Below are 23,307 nucleotides of genomic sequence, written 5' to 3'. Positions count from 1 at the left end.
GTTTCCCAGGATTTATCCTATGGCCAAAAGCTTCTCTTTGCTACCAAGTTCCTAATTCCAGGCCCTTCTGCCGGTCAGTCACAAGCTGATCAACAACATTAAGCTAAGGCTCAGGAGTTAAAATCACCCAGGGCTCACATTAGCAAGATCAGAACAGCAGGAGGCCATTTAGCCCATCAAGCCTGTTCTGCCATTTCAATCATATCATGGTTTATCTGCAATTTAACTCCAACTATTTGTCTTGTTTCAATAATCCTTAATTCCACTGCCTAATAAAATGTCAACCTCAATTTTGAAATTTTCAATTGTTCCCCAGCCCCAGCAGCATTATGCTCTGCTGAGTATAAAGTATACGCTCTGCATGAACTCTGTCCCCCATTTTGTATTTTTTCCCTTGTACCAGTCTGTATCTTGTTCTCATATTTTGCTTTCAGACAGCGCTGAGCTTTATTCTGCTATTAACACCTACCCTGGACCAATGCTTTGTTTCTTTGCTACTAGCATTTCCACTCTCTTTGCCTTTTGTTTATGACATCTTTGTAATTTAACCTCCCCTCTAATCTATCCCTGACCATCCCTTTTGGCTCCACCTGACCCACCCCCTTTTTTAACAACATAAAACCCATCGCATTTCTGCCTCTCTTCAGTTGCGAAGAAGTCATTTTGGACAATTTCCCTTTCCACAGATGCTGCCAGACTGCTGAGTTTTTCCAGCACTTTTTGGTTTTATTATGCTCTGCTGAGTTTGTTTTTATTCATTCATGGGATGCGGGCATCGTTGGCCAGGCCGGCATTTATTGCCCATCCCTAATTGCCTTTGAGAAGGTGGTGGTGAGCTGCCTTCTTGAACCGCTGCAGTCTATGTGATGTAGGTACACTCACTGTGCTGTTAGGGAGAGAGTTTCAGGATTCTGACCCAGCGATAGTGAAGGAATACATTTCCAAGTCAGGATGGCGCATGGCTTGGAAGGGAACTTGCAGGTGGTAGTGTTCCCATGTATCTGCTGCCCTTGTCATTCTAGATGGTAGTGGTCGTGGGTTTGGAAGGTGTTGTCTAAGGAGGCTTGGTGAGGTCCTGCAGTGCATCTTGTAGATGGTATACACTGCTACCACTGTTAGTCAGTGGTGAGTGGAGTGGATGTTTGTGGAAGGGTGTCAATCCAGCGGGCTGCATAGTCCTGGATGGTGTAAGGCTTCTTGAGTGTAGTTGGAGCTGCACTCATCCAGGCAAGTGCAGACTATTCCATCACACTCCTGACTTGTGCCTTGTAGATGATGGACAGGCTTTGGAGAGGCAGGAGGGGAGTTAATAGTCGCAGGATTCCTAGTCCCTGACCTGCTCTTGTAGCCACAGTATTTATATGGCTAGTCCAGTTCAGTTTCTGGTCAATAGTAACCCCCAGGATGTTGATAGTGGGAGATTCAGCAATGGTAATGCCATTGAATGTCAAGGGGTGATGGTTAGATTCTCTCTTGTTGGAGATGATCATTGCCTGGCATTTGTGTGGCGTGAATATTACTTGCCACTTGTCAGCCCAGGCCTGGATAATGTCCAGTCTTGCAGGATTTGGACATGGGCTGCTTCATTATCAAGAAGACATAATAATCATCATAATGTTACTGGAATTTATTGTAAAATAGGGTAATAGTGGGATGTGTGTGTGTATGTGTGTGTGTGAAGGGGGGAGGAAGGAGGGAGAGAGGGAGAGAGAGAGAGAGAGAGAGATTTAATTGAATTAGAGACAGCCAGTCTGGGTGCTTTGATCTAAGAGAGGTTAGGTTTGAAATGTTAATTAGATAAACATGGGGAAGTTTAGAAACATAGGTGTCAAGGGAACATTTGCATTTTGAAATAGACCAGGCTAGATTTTTTTCAAAGGAGGGGTGAAATGCGTCACCCAGCCAGGTGAAGTTTAGAAATGGTGTGCTTGTTTTTCCCAAAGATTACTGGTTAAACTTAGCGCTTTGAGAGGGTTTTATTATCAGGGAGGTAAAGTCCAAAGACATAGTGAAACAATGGGTATTTGCATTCAAAGAGAAAGATATGTATAAAGAAGGAGCAGGGCTGTATTTAAGCAAAGGCATTTTTAAGATCTTACAAGTGCGCGAAAAAGCCTTCAGTATCTATGCCTCAAGCTGCTGTCTTCAAAAGTCTGAAGTTAAGAAAACGCACTTGGAAGTCGACTTGTTCAGGGTATCATGTTTCTTTGCCTGGGTCTTTTAAAATCTTACTGTTGCCTTACAAAGATGTAACTGGGAATTAGTTTGATTAAGGGGATTTAGAAATTATCATAGTAGCAATTTATAGATCTATGTATGTATTTAAAGTCATTTCTTCTTTTAATAAATGTTTAATCTAGTTGTGTAAAAACCTATAAGGCTTGGTGGTCTTATTATCTGAATTCAAAGCACGCATCTCAAAATTTATACAAATAGCAAAACACATTGTGGCAGTTGTTTCAAGTTTCCCTTTGGGATTTGAACAACTCAGCATTTACCATCAGCTGTGGCATAACAATCTGAGGAGTCACAAATGTATCCACAAGATTGTGCAGTGGTCACTCCTACCGACGCTGTCATGAACAGATGCATCTGTGGCTGGCAGGTTGGTGAGGGTGAGGTCAAGTTTGTTTTTCCCTCTTGTTGGTTCCCTCACCATCTGCGGCAGACCCAGTCTAACAGCTCTGTCCTTTAGGAATCGGCCAGCTCAGTCTGCAGTGCTGCTACTGAACCACTCTTGGTAATGGACATTGAAGTTCCCCCACCCAGAGTACTATCTGTGCCCTTGAGGGGGTGGGACAGTATGTGGCAATCAGCAGGAGGTTTCCTTGTTCATGGGGACTTCATGGGATCTGGAGATGATGTTGAGGACTCCCAGGGCAACTCCCTCCTGAATGTATACAACTGTGCCTCCACCTCTGCTGGGCCTATCCTGACAGTGGAACAAGACATAGCCAGGGATGGTGATGGTCTGGAAGGTATAATTCCATGAGTATGACTATGTCAGGCTGTTGCTTGTGTGACAGCTCTCCCAATTTTGGCACAAGCCTCCAGATGTTCACTAGGAGGACTTTGCATCATCTGCCGTGGTGGGATTCGAACCTGGGTCCTGGATTACGAGTCCAGTGACAATACCACAACCAATACCTTCCCCTTAGGAAGGCTTTGGCCCTCATCCCACTCCCCAACTGCCCAAGTCCTATTTCAGGTTAAATCAGGCCAAATGGGTAGAATTCCCTTCCCCAGTTGTAACATCCCTTAAGTCAATGAGCACAGAAAACTATTGTGTATGCTTTAATGATCCTCACTGGCAACTTATTCCATCCACCCTGATACAGGGTGTCACTATCAGATATTGGACTGGCATTATTCCAGATTTATAAGAAGTAAATTTGTAGCCTAACACATGGATAAGCAGGATTACTTCTTCATAAATTTAGATGGAAGTGATCAGGATTTCAGCACCAGCACAGAGCAACAACCGAAGTTCAACAGCCAGAATTATTTGGACATGGTAATGTAATGATTCTGTTGCTGAATTAGTAATCCAGTGTCTGGAATTAATAATCCAAAGAATGTGAAATTAGACTTCACCATAAAATTTTAAATTAAGGACTTAAAAAAAAACTGAAAACAAAGAGCTGGTACCAAGTGACCATGAAGCTATCAGATTGTCATAAAACCCCAGGTGGTTCACTAATGTCCTTTAGGGAAGGAAGCCTTCCATCCATGCCCTATACATGCCTCCAGTCCCACACCTGCCCTGTTTTGACTTTCAACTGCCCTCCAAAGTGGCCTAAAGCCACTCAGTTATTTCAAACTGCTAAGACAAATAACAGCACTGTGGAAGTACCATCACCATACGCACATCAGCAGTTGAAAATGATGGCCCAGCACCTCCTCCTCGAGGTCACCTAGGGGTGGTCAATAAATGCCAGCCTTGCCAGAAATTCCCACATTCCAAACTGAATAAAAAGAATGGAGCCAAGTGAAAACTCTCTCAGAACCCTTGTCCTACTGCAGCCAAGATGAAACTGGAATAGCACTGGCAAACACTTAACAACACAATGTGTATTCAGCCTCAGTCCACCCAGTTGAACATCTGTTGATCCTTGAAGATTACCAAGAGGCCAGGATGGATAAAGAAATGCAGAAGTTCTTTGACATTAAAAGTGCAATTAAACAACTCAACCGTGACTAAGGTAAACTGAGACCAGGGCTTTACTAAATCATCATTACTAGCTGGAGTCTTCCTATTATGATTGGATGCAAGGGGCTCTTCAGTCACCAAGGGCATTCACCGGAAGCATCTCTCTTCATCGTGGCAAGAGATTAAAAACATTAACGGTTATCCTCTGAGTTGGGCTAGTGGTGGGGCTTACAACTGCCGGATATAGTTGAGTGTGGTTTGTTTTCTAAGGTTTATCTGCAGGACCCTGGAAGGCCAGACTTTGAGTCAGACATGGAGGAATTGACATGGAAATCTGGCTGGTTCAAGGCCAGAGATAACTCTGGGACCTGCTTCTAAACCAAACCCAGAAAACCTGTTGTCATTCCAAGCAACAAGATCAAGGAGAACGAGTCTGAAAATGTAGCTCGTCAGTAGCTCGTGTGTGCAAGTCAATACACAAATGTGGCGAGAAATTAAAACAAATTAGCATCCTCAACAAAGGAAAGGATGTGCTTGGATTTACTTCCACAGCCAAACACAGTAGCCAATTTGTGCACAGCAAGAGCCCAACAAATGACATGAATGTAGTCCATCTGTTTTCTGTGGTATTCTTTGAGGGATGAATGTTGGCTGGGACACTGGGAGAATTCCTGCCAGATAAAGAATCGTTTGGGTACTAGAGAGTGACCAGCACACATGGGGCCTGAACCCTGGGGCACAGGGGTGGGGGAATAAGATCACATGTCAGAAAGGACCATATCCTCACCAGTGAACCACTCTTGAGTTTGGTGGAGAGCTTACTCACAACTATATTTGTTTAATGTTGTCCTCATGTTGCCGTGGTACTTACATTCTGCCTTGATGGCTGCGCTGTTAATGGGCACATGGGGGTGTCGTGCCGCCTGCTGCAGAATGTCTTGACATAAACGCCTGGCTATTCTCGTCAGTTTGGTTGTATGCAGATAAAAGGCCTGCCGTGTCTTCAGCGCGAACTTGGGACTGGTGCTATTCCGAAGCGGCAGGCCATGGGCATTCTAGAGGTGGAGAAAGCGGCCAAGATATTACAGCAATCTTAAAAATACATTTCCAAAAAAAAAACAAAAAAAGTCTGAGGGATCTACACAGATAACTTAGTGGCACAGAAGTGGTGCAGCAAGCGGCTATGCCGCGGACAATCTCCCGGTGACTGCCCTGTCTCAGAGGGAGGCGCAAAGTGGACACAAGACGCTTTCTTACGCAAGAATGAGTGATGAAAAATCACCAAGTGTAATTTGCTTGGTGGCTGCACCCGGGCACCGTTCTCATGGAATTCCAGTGTCCACTAATAAATACCTGCATTTATATTGCACCTCATCACATCCCTTTGTTACATGGGCAAATGGGGCAGCAATTTTGTACGTAGTAAGACGACTAACAACACTGAGATGAACAATCAGTTAATCTGTTTAGGAATATTTTGGTTGAGCTATATTGGTTTGGACCCTGGGAGAACTTTACTTCTTTTCTTCCAATAGAGCTGTGGGATCTTCATCACTCACCCGAAAAGCAAGATTGAATATCTTGTCTGATTTTCAGCAACTTCCAACAGTGCAGCACTCACTCAGTACTGTACTCAGGGTAAACTGAGATTATTCACTTTAGTCTCTGAAGTAGAGCTTGAACCCATCGCCTTCTAACTCAGAGGTGAGTTTGCTACCCACACTCAGTCAAACTGACATTGTGAGCTGTTTATTGTTGAGCCAATTCAGTCAGGGCAGGGTTAGAGGCACTACACTTCTCCCAGTGTCAAGGGCCAGTGCCTCTACCCAAGGGTCTGGACATTGGATGAGGAGTACCAGATCGCATCTGACCACAATCTATCCAAACTCTAAAAAGGCAACGACACTTGCTATTCAGGCTCACACAGTAATAACAGCCCACTTGGGTGCGGTATTGGAGGCCACCCATAGACAAAAAGTCAATCTTTTCAGGGAGGATAGGAAAGGGAATAAACTAGTGGAGAACAGCAGAAAATTGGTGCAATCTAAAGCACTTAGCAGTTACCGGGTTATTCCGGTTTGGTCCTGGCCTTTCACCGTCCAACCGAGTTGGCATCTTCAGTCCACCATACTTCTTCCAATAAGCCCAGCAGGCTGCGCAGAGCCGACACTGCATGTTGGGTGGGCCCCACGAGTACCACTGGTACGACTGTGTGGCTGGTGAAAAAGATACAAATTAATTGCAACCTTCCTCTCCTTTTGGTTATTTTGCTGTATTAGTATTGGTCATTTAGGAGTGCGGCTCGGTCTGGTGAGGAATAAATAGGGCATCATGCTCAGGTTCCATGTTTCAATAACTCAATCTGGTCACTACCGGCCAATTGGATTTGATAACCCGGTGTAAATCAAAGAACCCTGTGTAGCTGTGTTGTTAAAATAGGCGGCAGGCATTTGCTTCCCAGCTGTTTCAGGACCCTCTTGCTATCGTGGTTCAATAACTGGTGAGTGGACACAACTCTGAAAATGAAAGCCGCGTCAAGCATGTGGAGACTTTCACACTGCTCCGTGATCCCAAGAGTACTTACTGAAACAGCTCTCACAAGCTCGCCCTGGTCCTGGCACTGCCACTGCCCCATTCGGTGCCAGCACGCTCCCTCCATTCACCGCTCCAGTCTTTGAACTGCTTCCGTTGATCTGGTTCGGGTTTGGCTTATTACTAAAGAGTAGGAGGGGGGGATGGAGAAAGACAAACAAATAAGCCTCCAAACAGTAACCATGGGCTGGATTTTCAATCAGGGGTCAGGAACCGGAAAGGGAGCTGGTTCTGGGTCCTGACCCTGTACAACATGCTTTTGGCACACTCACTGCACTTTTTAATGCTCCAGCCAATTAAAGGCCAGGGAGCGGGCTCCCAATGCTGGAGGGACAATGGGAGGTCCTCCAGCATTGAGTGATTGGCAGCCATAACAGAGATAATTGGGTAATTACCCCTGTCAATCACAGTTGGAGTAAGTGACTGGGATTGATTTTGTGTACAGCATTTATATTGTGTAGCTATCCTCCACTCACTGCAGATTGCTGGGGAAATAATATTATTTTTATTGGGAAACGTTGCTGTAGTTTCAGTAATAAGTTCTGTTTGCCGTTGTTCATAGGGGCTCTGCTTAAGTAGACTTTGATGTTTTCTCAGTAAATAGGTTCAGTTTGCTGTAAGCTCTGCCGTGCTCACCCACAGTGCGCGCACCAGCTCACCCACAGTGCGCGCACCAGCTCACCCACAGTGCGCGCACCAGCTCACCCACAGTGCGCGCACCAGCTCACCCACAGTGCGCGCACCAGCTAGACAGTAAAAGGAAACAATTGCATTTACATTGCAGGCTCTCAGGACACCCAAAGTGTTAAAAAAAACAATTATTTATTTTTCCGTAGACAATTGCAAATAGCAAGGCCTCACAAACAGTAAAGGTCAAGACAACTTGCCTTTCTGTTTGTGCTAGAGTTGTTTGATTGAGGAACATTAGCCAGGACATCTCCCTGCTCCTTGATTAGTGCTATGGGATCTTTGGCATCCACTTGATTAGGGAGGCATTGCAACAAATTAAGCAGCATCCCAAAAGACAGCCCTCCCTTAGTGCCACCATAAAGAACAAAGGCATTGGCACACAATTTCCGAAGAGTTGCAATCATCAATGGATAGCCATCCCGGGTCCTTTTTACTTACCCAGGTTGGGAGCTGCACATTTCGCACCCAATCTTCCGACCCTGGACTGGTGAGGAATGTGCACGCAGCAGCTCCAGAGTCCTTTCTGTGCAGGGTAGCAGCATTGGGGGAAGTGAGGCCGCGCCCCCTTTTTACAGCACTAGCTGCTTTAAAGCGGTAAGTTTAAAGGTTCTGGCCACTTTGACAGGAGAGAAAGTAAGTGTGTAAGGTAAGGGTTAGGGTGGTTGGGGATTGGGGGGGGGGGGGATTCAGGGAGATGGGAAGTTGGTCAGGGATAGGGGAGGGGAGTGGAGAGTTGGGGGGTTATCAGGGGATGGTGTGGGGTATTCGGAGGGTCCAGTATGGGGTTGGGGGCGGGTGCGATCAGTAGTATAGTTACACAGGAGTTAGAAGTGGTTTTAATCCTTCTAACTTTTCCTGGGTAACCATTCTGCTAAGAGAGTCTGAACCATCAAAAGTCTCCGATTTAAATCAGAGTTTTGGATGGTTCCAGGTGCAAGGTAATTTCCTACCAGAAGGTTAAACTTCCTGGGCAATTCCCGTGCAGTCCTTGCCTGGGGACTTCTGGGGGGCGGGAGGGTACATCCAGGGTATGACCTGCCAAGAAACGGAAATTTTGGGACATTATCTTCAGCCCCATCACAAACTCTCTCGCTTTCTCACCAGTTTTTTTCTCTTTATTCGTTTCCAGGATGTGGGAGCTGCCAGTAATTTTTGCCCATCCTTCACTGCCCTTTGTCGTAGTAGTTTGGATACAGCTGAGTGATTTGCTAGGACAGTAAAGAGTCAACAATATTGCGCTGAAGAGTTATACAGACTTCGAAACATCAACTCTGTTTCTCTCTCCACAGAAGCTGTCAGACCTGCTGAGCTTTTCCAGCATTTTCCGATTTTGCAACAAGGCTGCTGTAGTTCTGAAAATCACATGTAGGTCAGATGTTCCCAAAAGGATATTAGTGAAACAGATGGATTTTTACAGCAATCCGGCAGCTTCATGCTCGTCTTTACTGACACTAGCATTTTATTCCATATTCATTAGAGCAATTGAATTTAAAATCCCCAGCTGCCATGGTGGGATATGAACTCACATATCTGAATTATTGGTCTAAGCATCTGGATTACTAATCTAGTAACATACAGTAAGCCTGAATTTTCACTCCCGAGTTGGGAGCGCAGAGAAAATTCCCAGCTCCACAAACCCGACTCGGGAGAAAGTGTCCCTGGCAGACTAATTTTCCCTCCGGGGTGGGTGGTTAATGGGAGCGCCGACCCGGAAGTAGTGTAAGGGCGAAGGTGAAGGCGCTCCCAGTGTGGGTTGGGCAACTCGATCACAAATAAAAAGTGGGCCAGTAAGGAGGCCTATTTGTGAGGAAGGAAGTTGCTGGTGTTGCTTTTGTGGCTTGTGGGAGACAGTCACTGAGCAGTCAAATGAGTGCAAACTCTCCAATTGTTGTTCACCCAGTTGCTGACCCAGGAACAGATGGTCAATCATGGGCTTTCCATAGGAAAAAATAGTCACTGCTGCTGCCTATTCACATTGTACAGTAGGAGTGCACTGAACCACTTACAAGCCTGGAGAGGCATCACAAGACACAGCCATGGAGATGACAGCATCTTGGCACAACTAGCTGCCAACCATATTCTCATTAACACAAGTTAAGCCTCAGGGGATGTCTGGTACACACCACAATTGCCACGGTCCTCTGCCCTTTTGCCACCCATCCATCAGGATGTGCCAATTCAATTGGCCACCAGGTCCCTCACAGCTGCACTTTGGCATGGCATAACATGGTATAACAGTGTGACTCAGGGGGAGTAGGCCAGTAGTTAGTGGTCAGGAGCACAGTATGCCACCTGGGAGTGACAACAGCAAAATCTGGCTGCCATGCCTTTGTGCAGACCCATTTCCACACCCCACCCCCCCACCCCCCTGCCCCCCCACAACAGTACTCATTGATGAGAAAGAGAACATGGTTAGTGCAAGAACATGATTACTGCATGTAAACACACAAATGTGTTTGAGAACACTAAGTTGTATATCTCACGACTCTTTTTATTTCAAATTTGCATTGCCAGAATATCGCAACGAGCAGAGGGTGCAGAAGAAGTGGAAGTTTGAGCACCCTCTTTAGTGACCAACACCTCCAGATTCTGGTGGAGCAGGTGCAGAGGCAGAGAGAGATCTTGTATCCAGTTGGCCAATGCAGTCCTCCCACAAACACAAAGAGGGCATGGCAAGAAATCTCAGTATCGGTTATCACCACAGGCAAACATAGAAGATCATGGATCCAATGCAGGGAACGGTTCCACAACCTCCTACAAAGTGAGCTGTTAGGCACAAGAACACAGAAGTCCAAGTGACAGTTCACATGTGCATGCTGCAGTTAAGGAGTGAGACCTAGCACATACCTCTGCTACAACATGGAGACTTGTATGTCCATGGTGCTTCTGTAGGTGCGTACAGTACAGATGTGAATAAACACCTTGATGCATTGATGCATTCGAGAGATTTCTACCTAGCTGCATTATATATCAGACTAACATTACTTCATGTTGTCTTTACAGTTTATGAGGGCCCACAATGCCATGCAGATGGCCTGGGCTGGGGATGGGTCTGCAAGGCTACAGGTGATTTGGAATGTCAAGCAGACAGCCATGGAGGCAGCCAGGGTGCCTGTCTGGCTGGCTGTCAGTGATGGAGAATCGCCCGTAGCAGGTGATAAAGGCGGTGGCAAATGCACTTTGAAACATGGTGGAGGTGATGCTGTCGGTTCAGAGCACAAAGGGATGTTGCCTTGAGAGAGAATGCATGGATGAGGTGGCATCATAAGGACTGCGCAAGTATGGTTAAAGGCAATGGCATGCATCAGAGCATGCTTTCACAATGAAAAAGACTATACCAAAATAACCTTGTGTGTGTTTCACACAGGTCCCACTGCTTGCTTACCCCACTGGGCCGCCTCGTCCCTCAGGCATCAGGAAGAGGAAGGGATGTCCGAGGAGGCAGTATCACATCAACTAGCCCACATTCCTCCAACACAGATACCAGCACATTTGAGGGATGTAGTGTGTGTGTGTGTGTGTGCGAAATCGGTGGCACAGGGTGAAGGCCATCACCCCAGAGTGCAGGAGGAGATGTCAGACTCAGACATCTATGCATAGACCCCTCAGAGAAGGGAGAAAAGTCACTGTGATGGTCAAGTGGGCAGGAATGTGGAGCTTCAGGGGTCACCTTTTGGGGCACAATATTTAGATAATCAGACACAGAACGTGAGAACATCTGGCGGAGTGCCCTATAGCAATGTGAGCTCGTGCACTGCGAGTGGAGAAGTCCATCACTGTGATGAGCTCCAATTTGTCCCTGGACCTTGACCACATGAGCTCCAACCATGAGAGGTTGGCTGCTCTCATGGAGAGACAAATGCAGCAGATCTCCAAATGGATGCAAGAGCAGTGTTTCAGCCAGGAAAGGGTGCAAGGCTTGCTAAGTGACTTGGATCAATCTGCTCAGAGTATGAAGGCTGACACCCACAGAATATACGAGGAGCTGCATTCCATTAACAGGATGGTCACACTGTTGGCACAGCATTTGCTGGAATAGACGATTGCTGCGCACCAACAGCCAGCCTCATCAACCCCACCTGAAAGCCAACCGAGGGCTGTGGAGGTTAACTGAGGAGGCTGAAGATACCGAGAGCTTCTCAGCACTCATCTTCTTCCAACTCCCCAGCCCCTCGGCCAGAACCTCATCTGCTCTACAGATGCCTGTGACGATGGTTGCCCATGCCAGAAACGCAGAGGCTGCAGTGCGAAGGAGGTCTCCAATAGTGATGTGGGAATAAAGTATTAATACGGTTAACATGAGTTATATTCATGAAAGCTGCCTCTCTCGCTGTATTTTTCTGCCACAACCAATGACCTACGCATCTGCTATTGCTTTGCTACATATGTATAGAGATGAAGTTACTGTAGCCAATAAGCCCGAGCTGTTTTCTGTTTTTCTAGCCCGCTTGTCTGTGAGAATATGATAATACGAGTTTACAGGAGACATGTGAAGGCCATGAGCAGGCAAAACACACTTGGGCATGCGGCCAGCTGAAGCTGTGTTGTGTATAATGTATGTTATTGTAACTGCTCTTTGAGATGCTTCAGTTCGCTGAAACATTCCCCTGCACGCTTATAATAAAGATTCCCTAATTGTAACCAACTCAGGACTCGGAGAGGCCCTTGCACTGCAACAAACAGGGACATACAATCATATTGCGTCATAGCACATACAATCATATCAGTAGGTCTTGGATATAATGTCATGCTTCCTACTGGCACTCTCAACATAGTGGGCATGGTTTAAGTATACACAACCGTAAGAGGAAGAAGCTCTGCCCAGACCTGCAACATCTGTGTCTTCTTTGATGTCTCATTGACAACCATTGGTGAAAATGTGAAGGGTCCAGGTTGTGAAGGGCTTCTCAGTCTGCAGGTTTGCAATATGTTGAGACCAATGGCTATGGTGATGATTGCAGCCATATTAATGGATCTTAGTCAAACTCCCTGATGTTGGAAATGGGCATTTCCATGAGAAACTGTGGCTTCCATGTGAAAGGTTTATTATGTGGAAGCTGCTCACCAGGGACTGGTTAATGATAAGTGAGGGACTTCAGAACCCTAGGCGAATCTATTTTGGCTTAGGGCGCTTCTAGCAATGACCCCCTCCCTCCTGCAAAGGTTTAGCCATGGCTATATAGGTCTGCCTCTCAGCTGCTCTGCCAATGCCACCTTCCTCCTCCTCCTCCTCCTCCTCCTCAATGTTAGATCCCCAAGAATGGACAGGTACATCCTCCTCAACATCATCTCCTCAGATCTTGCAGCTCTAGGCAGAGCTTCTTCCCCTTCCAGTTGTAGGCCTCTTTGCTGTGCAATATTGTGTAGCACGCAGCATATTATTCGAGACACCCTTGCAGAAGAATACTGGAGAGCTCCACCTGAGCAGTCAAAGCACCTGATGTGCATTTTGACTATTATACTGCAGGTCACTGCATGGCTGTTGTTAATAATTCCATTTGGGCTCTGTTTATGGCTGCCTAATGGAGGTAATTAGCCACCTCCTTCAGGGATACCCCTTGTCCCCCGGAAGCCACCACCGATCTGTGTCAGTGGTTAAAAAAGTTCAGACAGTTGGAAATTCCTCAGTATGAATGAGTTGTGGCAGCTACCAGAGAACCTTGTACAGGCTTGCAGGAAAATCTTGCTGTGGTCACAAACTACCTGCACATTCAGGGAGTGGAATGACTTTCGGTTTACCAAGGTGGTCGGTTATTGAGTTAGAACCCTTATGGCGACGTGAGTGCAGTCGATAACCTCCTGCACCTGAGGGAAGCCTGCTAATAGTGCAAACCTGTGGCTTTTTGTGTCTGAGACACGACATCAGTCAGAAAGTTAATGTGCTCTCCCACACAAGCAAATAGGACATCAGTGGCTGCCTTGAAACAGCTGTATGTGGTTCACTGTGATATTCCACAGAGGTCTCCTGCTGAGCCTTGGAAAGAGCCTAATGCATAAAAATTCTGAGCTACTGTAATGGACAGCCACTGGCAGCGCATGAGAATCGGCAGACTACGGTTCAAGATGTTGTTGTACAGTGCCACATATGTCAGTGTCCACTTCTCAGCTTAACCTGAGCCGCCTACTACATTGTATTTCAGTCATATTGTGATATGACCTCCAAGGATCTTGGGACCTTACCTTGGGGTAAAACGTGGTTCCTCTCCTCCTCCTCCTCCTCCTTTCCTTATGTTGCCTCTACCTCCTGGCCTGATGCCCTCCTTCTGGCCTCACTTTGGTTACATTCACTGGCATCTATGGTATGAATGTGTGAAGGTGCTATCCCCATCTTCGCTCTTCTTTGGCACAATGCTCACTGCTCTCTTCTCTGGCACACTCCTTTCTGCCATCTGAGTGCCTGAGTCAGTAGGGGCAAAATATTTAGCCTTTCCAAGGCCAATAGACCCAACCTCCAACTCCCTTGGGTGAAAGCCACATACCTGTGATCGATTTTTTTTGCCACTTCTGTGGCAGTTGCTGTAACTTTTAAGCGTTAGCCAAAAGGGGGCCTGGATCTCTCCAAAGAACACCTCAAACTTTACACCTTCTTCTGATAAGTCTAAAGCACAAGTCGAATTCCACAATCCCTGCTGATGAAAATCACATCTGACTAAAGGCAGCTGCAGTTTTGTATGTGCAGCTAACTCCGTGTACCATGCATGTCCAAAGTGTAACCTCATTCACCCCCCTGCAAAAATGGTGGGTGCCAGGTTCGGGGATGGGACTGCTGAATTCGTGCCTCTGGCACCATTTTGGCTTAGTCAGAGACCCTCTCCGCCATGCCAAAAATTCAGGCCACAATCACTATACTACCACACCCATCTCCCTCCCTGGCCACCATCTCAGGCTGAATCAAGCTGGCTGCAGCCTCAGTATCCTATTTGACAACGAGCTCAGTTTCCAAACCTATATCCTCTCCATCACAAAGATTATATACTTCCACCCCTGTAACTCAGCTCCATCTCCTCCTGAAACACTTATCTATGCCTTTGCCACCTCCAGATTCAGCAATTCCAATGCTAGTTTGGTCAGCCTCCCATTATCCAACCTTTGTAAACCTCAGTTCATCTAAAATTCTGTGGCCCAGATCTTATCCCGCACCAGGTCCCATTCACCCATCACCCCTGCCCTTGCTGACCAACATTGGCTCTCATTCCTCAATGCCTCCAATTTAAATTTCTTATCCTTGTGCTTAAAACACTTCCTGGCCTAATTCCTCCCTATATTATGAACCTCCTCAAGGCTTACAATGTCCCCTACCCACCCTTTCTTCCCAGGCTCTTGGGGCCAGATTTTCAATTGCTGGTGGGGTCAAGAGCAGGTGAAAGCACGTTTTAAACATTGTGTTCCTGGGCGGCATCTCTGGATCCCAAAACCTCTCGGACGTCCTCCAATTTACAAAGAAAGCGTGAGCAGAGGGAAAACACAGAATCCGCTGACCTCCAATTCACAGCCCATTAAGCTCCTTGAAGAGCTTGTTAACAGGCTGGGGAGGGCGAGAATGCAACTTTCAAGTGAACTCAGCAAACCCAAACAGTCCGGTGCAAGTTAGTGCACAGCCATGAAATGTGGGAAGAAGTGAAAGTTTTTTTATGTGGTGAGATGTATGGGAGCCCCCTTGCACCTGATCATGTGCATTACCTCTCAATTGACAATGTGATCACTTTTGTGAGTGTTTATGCTGATGGCACTCTGAGGTTCTCTCTTCAGCAAGGCAGCGGCAGGCTCCAACATGGCTGCTGCCTTTCTTTGCCGCTCACACTCTGCAGGCAGCTCCTGCCTTCTAAAGATGCTCGGCCTCACTAATTGGGCGCAGGGCTCGCTTCCAGCCCAATTAGGGCATTGGCATTTGAAAATATTTTTACATTCAGTTTGAGGGAAAGAAGACTGGGTCCAAGACTTGTACTTCGAACTTAAATAAGGACAATTATGAGGACATGAAAGAAGAGCTAGCAAAAGTGAACTGGCTATTTAGGTTAAGGAATAGGTCAATAGAGATGCAGTTGCAGACATTTAAGGGGATATTTCAGAAAACACAAATAGATACATTCCAAACAAGGAAATTTCCAAAGGGATGACCCACCATCTGTGGTTAACTTAAAAAGTTAAAGATAGTATCAAACTTAAAGAAAAAGCATATAATTGTGCAAAGATGGGTGGCAGGTCAGACGATCGTACAGGATATAAAAAACAGCAAAGAATGACTAAAAGAATGACTTATTAATATAAGGACGGAAAGATTAGAGTACGAGAGAAAGCTAGCTAGAAATATAAAGACAGTTTGTACAGACATTTAAAAAAGAAAAGAGTTAACAAAGTGAGTGTTGGTCCTATAGAAAGTGAGTCTGGGAAATGAATAATGGAAAATAAGGAGATGGCAGATGAATTGAATAGGTATTTTGCATTGGTCTTCACTAGAGAGGATACAAGTAACATCCCACAAATAGCTGCAAATCAGCAATTGGAAGGGAGGGGGGAACTCGAAAATTACAATCACCAGGAAAGTGGTAGTTAGCAAATTGTTCGAACTGCGGGTTGACGAGTCCCCAGGTCCTGATGGATATCATCCTAGGGTCTTAAAAGAAGTGGCTAGTGAGATTATTGATGCAATGGTTTTTGTTTTTCAAAATTCCCTAGATTTGGGGAAGGTTTCATTTGATTGGAAAATGTCGAATGTAACTCCTTCATTCAAAAAGGGAGGAAGACAGAAAGCAAGAAACTATAGCCAGTTAGATTAACATCTGACATAGGGAAAATGTTAGAAGCTATTATTAAAAACGTTTTCACAGGGCACTTGGAAAAATTCAAGGTGATCAGGCAGGGTCAACATGGCTTTGTGAAAGGAAAATTATGTTTAACCAATTTATTGGAGTTCTTTGAAGAAGTAACGGGTGCTGTGGATAAAGGGAAACTGGTGGATATACTGTGCTTAGATTTTCAGAAGACATTTGATAGGGTGCCGCATCAAAGGTTATTGCGGAAAATAAAAGCTCATGTTGTAGGGGGTAACATATTGGCACAGATAGAAGGTTGGCTGGCCAACAGGAAACAGAGGGTAGACATAAATGGCTCATTTTCTGGTTGGCAGGATGTGATGAGCGGTGTGCCACAGGGATCAGTGCTGGGGCCTCAACTCGTTACAATTTATATAAATGATTTGGATGAAGGGACCAATGGTATGGTTGCTAAATTTGCTGATGTCACAAAGATGGGTAGAAAGTAAATTGTGAAGAGCACATAAGGAGGATACAAAAGGATATAGATAGGTTAGGCAAATGGGCAAAGATCTGATAAATGGAGTATAATGTAGGAAAATGTGAGGTCGTCTCTTTTGGCAGGACGAATAAAAAAAGAGGCATATTATCTAAAAGGTGAGAGATTGCAGAGCTCTGAAATGCAGAGAGATCTGGGTATCCTAATGCATGAATTGTAAAAGATTAGTATGCAGGTGCAGCAAGTAATTAGAAAAGTTAATAGAATTAACTTTATTGCAACGTTTATTGCAAGGGGAATTGAATACAAGAGTAGGGAGGTTATGCTTCAGTTATATAGGGCATTGGTGATACCACATCTCGAGTACTGTGTACAGTGTTGGTCTTCTTATTTAAGGAAAGATGTAAATGCATTAGAAGCAGTTCAGAGAAGGTTTACTGGATTAATGCCTGGAATGGGCATGTAGTCTTATGAGGAAAGGCTGGACAGGCTAGGCTGTATCCAATGGAGTTTAGAAGAGTAAGAGGTGACGTGATTGAAACATATAAGATCCTGAGGGGACTTGACAGGGTGAATGTGGAAAGGATGTTTCCTCTTGTGGGAGAATCTAGAACTCAGGGTCACTGCTTCAAAATAAGGGATTGCCCATTTAGGACAGAGGTGAGGAAAAATTGTTTCTCAGAGCGTTGTGAGGCTTTGGAATTCTCTTCCTCAAAAGGTGGTTGAGGCAGAGTCGTTGGATATCTTTAAGGCAGAGGAAAAAAGATTTTGATAACCAAGGGGGCAAAAGGTTATCGGGATGTGGTTATCGGGGGTAGGCAGGAACGTGAGATTAAAATCAGCTCAGCCACGATCTTTTTTAATGGCAAACCAGCCTCAAGGGGCCGAGTGGCTTGCTCCTACTCCTAATTCGTATGTTCATAAATAGGATTGCTTGGGCAAGACTCGCAACCCAGAAATTATCCAGGTGTCGGGTCCCCAACCCCACTTTAAAAATCTGGCCCTCAGTGTCTGACTCTGGCCTCTTGGGCATCACATTCTCTCTTTGCCCAAACATTGGCAGCCACACCTTCAGTTGCCTAGGTCCTAAACTCTGGAATTCCATCTTTCAATTCTTTGTGTCTCCACCACGTGTCTCTCCTGTGGCTCAATGGGTCACACTCTTGCCTGTGAGTCAGAAGGTTATTGGTTCAAGTTCCATCCCAGAAACTTGAGCGCAAAAATCTAGGCTAACACTTAGTTGCAGGACTGAGGGAGCCCTGCACTGTCAGAGCTGCTATCTTTCAGATGAGATTTTAAACAAATTCCATGGGATTCTTTTGCAGAAGAGCAGGAGAGTTATCCCTTGTGTCTTGGCCACTATTCATCCCTCAATCAACATCAGATTGTCTGGTCATTATCACATTGGTGATTTTGGGGCTTTGCTGTGAACAACCTGACTGCTGCGTTTCCAACATTACAACAGTGACTACACTTCAAAAGTACCTTTTGGCTATTATGTGCTTTGGGACATCCTGAGGTTCTGAAAGGTACTATATAAATGCAAGTCTTTCTTTCTTTAAGACCCTTTCTAAAATTCACCTCTGACCCATCATAAAACCTCCTTCTTTAGCTTTACATTTCTATGTTTAAAGGAGCGAGATAAATTGGGGTTATTCTGAATAGGTAATGAAGTATAAATTCAGACGTTAACAAATCTTCAAGATATCTCTATGACACATTCGTCAAAGTAGTGCTATGAGGAGTTAAGAAGGTCCCAATGTCACAAAGGTTTGCAATACAGTAACCAGTAATGACTGCTCAGAGAGTGGGGGGAGGAGGGATGGAAACAGAAATGCAGCTAATGCTGGCAGGGGCCGACGCCAACAGTAATATGGACCGATGCCGACAGCATCATTTTTTGGCATTTTACAAGCAACTCAATTGGACACCGATGAAAAGACAAGAAAAGAAGTGCTTACTAGTTAGGAATGTACACTTGCTTCAGTTTACTTTCTGCTTCAGCTGCTTTCAACCGTTTCTAAGTGAAAGACAATGAGAGATCAGAGGTAATACTTGGTCAAAAAAGGTCTACAGCCTGAAATTTATATCAGTTACAACTCGTCCTTCAACAGGCCTCAGCAGTTTATCAGCTGCAATGACCTGGATTTGGCTATTAGAGCGGTGACATAAAAGGCACAGGTCAGGTTAGTAGCGAAATACAACATCTGTGCTCCAATTATCCAAGAGCACAAGTCAAACTAGTCAACTAAATAAATGTGCTGCTTAAAGTTGGAAAATGGAGAGGAAGTAACACTAGTGGTGCTGAGGTAAACACTGATCAAATCACAATAGCAGCAAACACTTGCCTGAAACAGTTAGCTCTAAAGAGGAGTTGTCACATGGTGCCCAGTGTCACATCCAGCTGAGTTTACAGAACCCACAACACCATCTTAAAAAAGGATGAAGGAATCAGTAAATATGTGAAGGTTACCTGCTGTACATATCGGTCAGTGGTTTTCCACATGTAGTAATACTCTACAATGCTGGTTAATGACTTCCAAGGTAACTGGGGAATATGTCAAATAAAAAATGTTGTTAGATTCATAAGTTTGTCTGAAGTTTGATGTTACTTGTTTTTCAAAAACAGACGTATTATTAAGAAACAAATCTTAAATAATGTCATTCAAATTCATCCATTTCTATTCCATTGAGGCGCCATCACATCCTGATCACCAATTCCAATAATTTGTTTTAAGGCAAATTTCCAAATGCAAGCATTCCAAACCCATCTTGCACAGAACTCAACTACAATGTTCTCTTGCAACCTCCAGGCCCCCTGGGTCCAGATCATGAATGGTACTTTTATACTGTGACCGAGGTGGCAGGATGATGATGCTGAAGCAAACACTACCTCAGTTCTGTATCCTCTCATTTGGCTTACCAGCATGTGCTGCCAGTGACTAGAAGACCGACAGAAAGCAAACTACATTTCACACTGCCTCCCAATGATGTACCTGGGATCCTGGAAAAGTCAGGTCCGGGACACCAAAGATGTGGAATCCACCTGCTTTCCTGTGCAGGCTGCATTGTTCCTGACAAAACCAGTAATTTATTTACCGGTAATGCAGGTAATTCAAAACTCTGTTGCCTGGGTCATAACCAAATCTTGCAGATCAACCATCCTTTGGTGTGCAGGGATTGGAGAAACTGGGGTTGTTCTGCTGGAGAGCAGAAGGCTAATAAGAGATTTGATAGTGATGTTTAATATCATGAAGGGTTTAGATACCAATAGGAGCATAGGAGAAGGAATAGGCCATTCAGCCCACCAAGCCTATTCTGCCATTCAATGCAATCATGACTGGTCATCCACTTCAATGCCTTTTTCCCACATTATCCCCATATCCCTTTATGTGGTATTTAGAAATCTGTCAGTCTCTGCTTTAAACATACTCAATGACTGAGCTTACACAGCCCTCTGAGGTAGAGAATTCCAGAGATTCACAACCCTCTGACTAAAAAAAAATTCCCCTCATCTCAGTCCTAAGTGGCTTATTGTGAAATTGTGTCCCCTGGTTCTAGACTCCCCAACCAGGGAAAACATCTTACCTGCATCTACCCTGTCTATTACTTTAAGTATTTTGCAGGTTTCAATGAGATCACCTCTCATTCTTAAAAAGCCTAGAGAATACAGGCCCAGTTTTCCCAATCTCTCTTCATAGGATAGCCCCGCCATCCTGGGAACAAGTCCGGTGAATCTTCATTGCATTCCCTCCATGATAATAGTATCTTTCCTAAGGTAAGGAAACCAAAACTGCACACAGTACTCCTGGTGCTGTCTAACCAAGGTTCTATACAACTGAAGCAAGACGTCGCTACTCCTGTACTCACATCCTCTTGCAACAAAGGCTAACATATCATTAGCCTTCCTAATTGCTTGCTGCATCTGCATGTTAGCTTTCAGTGACTTATTGACGAGAACACTCAGGTCCCTTTGTACATCTACACTTTCTAATCAGTAACCATTTAAGAAACACTCTGCACATCTGTTCCTCCTACCAAAGTGGGTAACCTCACATTTTTCTACATTATATTCTATCTGACATGTTCTTGCCCACTTGCTATGTCTGTCCAAATCCCCTTGAAGCCGCTTTGCATCTTCCTCACAATTCACATTCCCACCGAGCTTTGTTTCATTCGTGAACTTGGAAATATTACATCTGTCCTCACATCCAAATCATTGATATTTATTGTGAACAGCTGGAGCCCCAAGTACTGATCCCTGCAATACCCCACTAGTCACAGCTTGCCAACGTGAGAATGACCCATTTATTCCTAATCTCAGTTTGCTGCCTCTTAACCAATCCTTAATCCATGCTAATATATTACTTCCTATCTCATGTGCTTTAATTTTACTAACTAACCTCTTGTGGGGGACTTTATTGAAAGCCTTCTGAAAATCCCAGTACACTACATCCACTGACTCTCCTTTATCAATTCTGTTAGTAAGATCATCAAAAAACTCCAATAGGTTTGTCAAACATGATTTCCCATTCATAAATCCATGTTAACTATGCCCAATCAGATCATTATTATCTAAGTGTCCATTTATCACGTCCTTCATAACAGATTCCAGCATTTTCTCTACTACTGATGTAAGGCTAACAAGACTGTAGTTCCCCATTTTCTCTCTCTCTCTCCCTGCTTAAGTAGCGGGGCAACATTTGCTACCTTCCAATCTGCAGGAACTATTCCAGAATCTATAGAATTCTGGAAATTGATCACAAACTCATCCACTATCTCCATAGTTACCTCTTTCAACATTCTGGGATGTAGAAGATCAGGTCCTGGGAACTTATCAATCTTCAGTCCCATTAATTTCTCCAAAACAACCTTCTTACTGATACTAATTTCCTTCGATTCCTCATTCACCCTTGCCCTTTGGATCTCTAATTCTGGGAGATTTCTTGTATCTTCCTCAGTGAAGACAGATACAAAGTAATCATTTAGCTTCTCTGCCATTTCTCTGTGCCCCATTATAAATTCTCCTGGCTCTGCCTGTAATTTGTCTTAGCCAAATGTTTCCTTTTTACCTACCTACTTTTACAGTCCATTTTTATGGGATGATCCCAATCCTTGGGTTTACTACTATTTCTGGCCTTTACAGGCCTTTTCTTTTAATCTTTTACAATCCTTAATCTCCTTTGTTAGCCACGGTTGGCTGACTTTTCTATTTGAGTTTTTGTGCCTTGAAGGAATGTATAATTGCTGTAAACTGTGTAATACTTCTTAAAGATTATTCATTGCCTGTGTACCATCATACTTTTTAATGTATTGTCCCAATCCACCTAAGCCAATTTGCCCCTCATACCTTCATAATTTGCTTTGTTCAAATTTAACACCCTGACATCAGATTGAACTACCTCACTTTCAAACATAACATAAAATTCTATCATATTATGGCCACTTATCCCTAAAGGCTCCCTTACAATAAAATTATTAATTACCCTTTTCTCATTTCATAATACTAGATCTAAAATAGCTTGCTCTCTAGTCGGTTCCTCAACATACTGCTCCAGAAAGCCATCCCTAACACACTCCAGAAACTCACCCTCCATAGCATGTGTGCTCATTAGGTTTACCCAGTCTGTATGCAGATTGAAGTCACCCATGATACATGCTTCTCTAATCTCCTGATTAATGCCCTGCCCCACACTACCACTACTGTTTGGTGGCCTATAAACAACTCCGACCAATGTTTGCTGCCACTTACTGTTTCTTAGCTCCACCCAAACAGGTTCCACATTTTGTTCTTCCGATCTGAAAGCTTCCCTTACTAAAGTATTGATCCCACCCCTTTTTATCAGCGCAACACAACCTCCTTTTCCTTTTTGCCTGTCCTTCTAAATGTCAAATATCCTTGAATATTCAGCTCCCAGTCTTGGTCACCCTGTAGCCATGTTTCCGTAATGGCAATTAGATCATACCCATTTATCTCTATTTGTGCCTTCAAATCAGCCACCTTGTTACCCAAATGGATGTAGCATGCACAGAGTGTCCTTGACTTTGTTTTTATAATATTATTCCGCATTCTAAGGCTAATATAACGCCCTTATTCAAAAAGGGAGGGGGAGGCAGAAAGTAGGAAACTATAGACCAGTTAGTTTAACGTCTGTCATTGGGAAATTGTTGGAATCCATTATTAAGGAAGTAGTAATGGGGCATTTGGAAAGTCAAAATGCAATCCATCAGAGTCAGCATGGTTTTATGAAGAGTAAATCGTGTTTGACTAATTTGCTAAAGTTCTTTGAAGATGTAACAAGCAAAGTGGATAATGGGGATCCTGTAGATGTAGTATATCTGGACTTCCAGAAGGCCTTTGATAAGGTGCCGCACAAAATATATTAATACACAAGATAAGATCACACGAAGTTAGGGATAATATATTAGCTTGGATAGAGGATTGGCTAACTAACAGAAAGCAGAGAGTCGGGATAAATGGGTCTTTTTCTGGATGGCAAGCTGTAACTTGTGGGGTGCCACAGGGTTTGGTCCTTGGGCCCCAACTATTTACAATCTATATTAATGACTTGGATTCAGGAATAGAAGGTACTATAGCGAAATTTGCAGATGACACCGAAATT

General features: G+C 44.5%; 1 protein-coding gene across 3 annotated transcripts in view; it reads right to left on the bottom strand.

Annotated features, from left to right (window-relative positions):
* The window catches only part of mta1 (metastasis associated 1), a 136,352-nt gene that overhangs the window by 48,209 nt on the left and 64,836 nt on the right, over window positions 1–23,307 (bottom strand). For all 3 annotated transcript variants that reach the window (XM_078563044.1, XM_078563045.1, XM_078563046.1), the window contains exons 9-13: window positions 19,158–19,232; window positions 18,646–18,704; window positions 6,735–6,865; window positions 6,215–6,366; window positions 5,022–5,205 (exon numbers count right to left, since the gene is read on the bottom strand). In XM_078563044.1, the coding sequence (XP_078419170.1) occupies window positions 5,022–5,205; window positions 6,215–6,366; window positions 6,735–6,865; window positions 18,646–18,704; window positions 19,158–19,232 (601 nt within the window). The remainder of the gene's footprint in view (window positions 1–5,021; window positions 5,206–6,214; window positions 6,367–6,734; window positions 6,866–18,645; window positions 18,705–19,157; window positions 19,233–23,307) is intronic.

The sequence above is a fragment of the Cetorhinus maximus genome, chromosome 18 (assembly GCF_964194155.1).
Source record: "Cetorhinus maximus chromosome 18, sCetMax3.hap1.1, whole genome shotgun sequence".
Classification (NCBI taxonomy): Eukaryota; Metazoa; Chordata; class Chondrichthyes; order Lamniformes; family Cetorhinidae; genus Cetorhinus; species Cetorhinus maximus.
Note: the sequence above shows the minus strand (reverse complement) of the source record. Positions and strands in the feature narration are given on the sequence as shown.